Here is a 4,114-nt window from a genome sequence, read left to right as displayed (position 1 = left end):
TTTTTTTTGGCAGAACCGGGGATAGAACTCAGGCCCTTGTGCTTGCCAGGGAAGTGCTTATTCCACTGAGCCATCTCCTCGGCTCCTACATAGTGACTTTTTCAGACTCTGTGTCACAATAAAAAATAAAAAAGTGTAGTTCAGAGCAAAGGCCCTGGGTTCCATTGCCAGTAGCCTCTGTCCCAAAAAAGGAGGCAGCAGGAGGCCCCGGTGAAGATAACCCCCAAGTGCAGCACCGAAGGAGCCCCGGTGGGCAGGCAGGGTCGCACTGCACCCACCTGCGTGATGCAAAGCTGTCCACCCGCTGCTGTCCTCAGTGTCCACCATGCAGGAGGCCTGAAGTGGGAGTCACATCTCTTATTCCTGTTGCCTGATTTTTCCCCTCCCTCCTACCTCCTTGGCTTGGGGAGCACGTGTCACAGGCCCCTGAGTGCCTCTTGGTTTTTATGAGAGTTAGTGAGAAAGAGGGAGTAGCCGGAAGTGTGAAGAGTATCTGGGAATTTGGGGAGTAGCTGGGAGTTCAGAATGAGTGCCTGAGACGCTACTTAAAGTTGGAGGAGGAACTAGTGCTCATGCATGCCTAGTACTGGGGGTATATCTTGGTGTGAGACGTATCCGGACACTTAGGAGTATGTGACTGTCTAGGGAGCAGCTGGAGCTCAGGATTAAAATGGGCCAGGGGACATCAGGACTCAGGGAACGTCAGGAGGTTTGAGGCCTCGCTGGAATTCAGAGCAGCAGTGGCTCAGGGAGTATCTGATGGGCAGGGAGCATCTGAGGTAAGAAAGTAAGAGACCTGTAGCAGTTGCTTCAAACACTGAGGGTGCCCATACTTGGCGGCCAGATGGAGAGCACTGTAACCTGAAAGGGAGGGGAGGTTTACGACAGATACCCCGGAGGCTCCCAGCTGCTCCACAAACCTGTGTCAACAGCAAGGGGGCTGCGATGGAGTGTCCTTGTCTACAGCTCATGCTTAGTGACGCCCAAGCCCCACACATTCTATTTTCTCAGGTCCTCAACTAACTCAACTATTTTAATTTAGCTACTCCCAGAGTTCCAGCTCTCCTAAATCCCAGCTACTGGGGCCGGGGAGATGGCTCAATGGAATAAGCACTTCTCTGGCAAGTGCAAGGGCCTGAGTTCAATCCCCAGTTCTGTAAAAAAAAAAAAAAAAAAAAAATCCCAGCTACTCTTAAGTTTTTTGGGTTTTTTTTTGTGGGGGGGGGCGCGTTTGTTATTTATTTATTTATTTTCATTGAGTTCAGGACCTTGCGCTTGCTGGACAGGAGCCATGTTGCTAAGCTCTGTCTCTGGCCCTGACCCCAACTATTCGTTCATGCCTCAGACACTTCTCTAACTCCACTTGTTATTCTGCTTGAGAAATTCACGCTCAGCTACTTGGATGAGCCCCGCATCTCTCTCAAACTCCAGACACTCCCCTGCTTCCACCCTTTCTTTGTTCTCAGATTCTCCTGCATCCCAGACCCCCTAGCCCAAGTCTCCCCAGTTATTCTCGCACCCATGGAGGATCCCAAGGGCCCTCCTCTGCCCACCCCCTTTCTCAAAACCCTCCCCAAGCCCCAGATACTCCTTGGCCCCAACTGCTCCCTTGGATTCAACCGCTGCCTGAATCCTAGCTTTTCCGCATGCACAGTGGGTACTGGATGGCCATGACTCCATCCCTAGGATGGATTCAACCACAGCCTGAAATGTGCCTTCTACCTGGAGGGGACCCTGAGACCTTGAAGCAGGGCCTGCTGGGGCCTGGAGCTAGGTCCTACTATGTGTTCCGCCACCCACCCAGGCCCTGGTTGGCAGTACCTGCCCCATCTGTGCTCAGGACATTGGCACCTTGTGCCAGCATCACCTCCAGACAGCTGGCAGCACCCCGCATGGCGGCCAGGTGGAACCTGGAGTCAGAGGTCGTAGGTCAGAGGTCACACAGAGAGCTTCCCCTCAGCCATGCCCCGGGGAGGCACCAGCACTCACGCGGACTTGCCCTCGGGGTCCAGCTTGGTGGGCACCAGCCCCTTTCGGGAGATAAGCGCGGCAACCCGGGCTGAGTCGTTGTTCTCCACTGCCTGCAGCAGCCGTTCATCACTTTTGCCCCAGTCCTGGCCCTGCAGGGCACATGCAAGGGCACATGGGGCCAGGCAGGTGCTGCCTCCTCCCTGCACCGCCTGGCAGGGGTCCCAGCTCTGGCCTCCCACCCTGGACACTTGCCTGGCGCCTGCCTCTGGCTGCTGGCTTCGGGATGGGACAGGGGCCGCAGGGTGGGCAGGAGCCGAGGTCGGAGGGGCTGAGCCGCAGCTGCCGGGGGAGGTGGTCCTGGGCGGGGGCCAGAGACAGCGGCTCCCAAGTTTGCGCCCCTAGCATCTGCCCCAGGCCCAGCATCCCGGCTGTCATCTCAACCCCACTGCCACCATCGGCCTGATCAGCCTCAGCATCTCTCCCTTGGTGTCTACACACCAAGCCTCCAGTCATCCCTCAGGTGAGTGGGGTGGAATCCAGAAAGCTGATCTACAGCCTTTGCCAGCTGCTCTAGTGTCCTCATCTGAGCCCCTAAGGCCCCAGGCCATGTCCCCCAAAGCCCCTCTTCCATTTTTCCCACAGCTGCACCTCTCACCATTATCCCCTTAATATTGCAAGAACTGTTTACCCAAATGTTAGCCTGAAAAGCATTCTCAGATATTTCCTCCAATGTCTGCACTGTTCTCCAAAATTATCCGCCCCCTCCCCCAAAAAAACCAATCTGGGCCAGGTGGCACATGCCCATAACCTCAACATTTGGTAGGCTGATGCAGGAAGATCGCCACGAATTTGAGGGCAGCCTGGGCTACACTATGAGTTCAAGGACAGCTTGGACTACATTCCGATACCCTGTTTCAAAATCCCCAAAAATTGTTCTCCATATGTCACGAGATCTTCCCAGGGTCAGCACCCCCTAATAGCCTCATAATAGCCTCTAAATATCCCCATCTGACTCCAATACAGGGTTTCCAGACTGCTGCTCCGGCCCTCTACATTCTTCTCAGGGTCCTCGTCTGTCCTCAGAACTGTCCTTGTGTGTTCCCAAATGTCCCATCTTTCCCCCAAGGGTTGGCACCAGCCCTACTCCCTCCCGCCCGCATCTCTCCTGGCTCTAGGAGTTCTGCATAGATGGGGGGGTAGGAGGAGGGGGAGAAGGGACCAGCGTCTCGGCCCCCCGGCCTCCGCCCCACCCCCACCCCGAGCCCTACCGCAAAGGAGGCGGCTGCGCACAAACACAGCTGCTTCATGGCGTCCAGGGCGCCGGCCAGCAGGGCGGTGGGGCGGTGGGGGTCTGGAAGGCGGCGGCCCAGAGGGGCGGGGCGGGACCAGAGCCTGGCGCTCCGCCCCCACCGGCGTCACCACGCCCACTCCAGCGGCGTTCCGCCCACTTATGTCCCGCCCACCGGCCCCTCCCACGCCAGCACCTCCGGCCGGGTTAACTAAAACACCGTCAGCTCGCCGCAAATCTTTGATCCAGTGCGGCCTCCAACCCCCGAGATCCAGGCATGGTGCACTGCCTTGGAGGGACCTAACGTGACTATGAGGCAGATGTTCTGAAGGGGGCCCTGCCTCTCGCCAAAAGGCTGCACGCCTAGGCTTGTTGGGCTCCTCTGATCTTTTCTCCCTTTCTGCCCCAGTAGAATGGGTGAGGAAGAATGGAGATGTCTCCAGGCCTAGGACCCCACAGGCCCAACCTCTGGTCATATTTGCTTACTCTCCTTGGCATCTAGTTTCTCACTCATTCATTCTCTCATTCATTCATTCATTCATCCAGTAGGTTGTCTATTCTTTACTCATTCATTCACGTAGTCACTCATTCATTTTCCCATTCATATACCATTCATTCACTCATTTATTCGCACCGTCAGCCGCCATTCTTTTTTTTTTTTTTTTTTTTTTGGTGGAATTGGGGATTGAACTCAGGCCCTTGCGCTTGCCAGGGAAGCACTTACTCCACTGAGCCATCTCCCGGGCCCCTAGCCGCCATTCTTAACGCATTCATTCATTCATTCACATTCATTCATCACTTATAGCTATTTCACACAGTGGCTCAGTCATGCATTTAGCCTTTTTTTTTTTTTTT

General features: G+C 55.4%; 1 protein-coding gene across 2 annotated transcripts in view; it reads right to left on the bottom strand.

Annotated features, from left to right (window-relative positions):
- The window catches only part of Ankrd24 (ankyrin repeat domain 24), a 16,063-nt gene extending 12,783 nt beyond the window's left edge, over positions 1–3,280 (bottom strand). For both annotated transcript variants that reach the window (XM_023717014.1, XM_023717016.1), the window contains exons 1-5: positions 3,240–3,280; positions 1,990–2,120; positions 1,822–1,910; positions 797–861; positions 279–336 (exon numbers count right to left, since the gene is read on the bottom strand). In XM_023717014.1, coding sequence (XP_023572782.1) covers positions 279–336; positions 797–861; positions 1,822–1,910; positions 1,990–2,120; positions 3,240–3,278 — 382 coding nt within the window. In that variant the 5' untranslated portion in view covers positions 3,279–3,280. The remainder of the gene's footprint in view (positions 1–278; positions 337–796; positions 862–1,821; positions 1,911–1,989; positions 2,121–3,239) is intronic.
- Between the last annotated feature and the right edge of the window lie 834 nt (positions 3,281–4,114).

Source organism: Octodon degus, unplaced genomic scaffold, assembly GCF_000260255.1.
Source record: "Octodon degus isolate 3935 unplaced genomic scaffold, OctDeg1.0 scaffold00050, whole genome shotgun sequence".
In the NCBI taxonomy this organism is placed as follows: domain Eukaryota; kingdom Metazoa; phylum Chordata; class Mammalia; order Rodentia; family Octodontidae; genus Octodon; species Octodon degus.
Note: the sequence above shows the minus strand (reverse complement) of the source record. Positions and strands in the feature narration are given on the sequence as shown.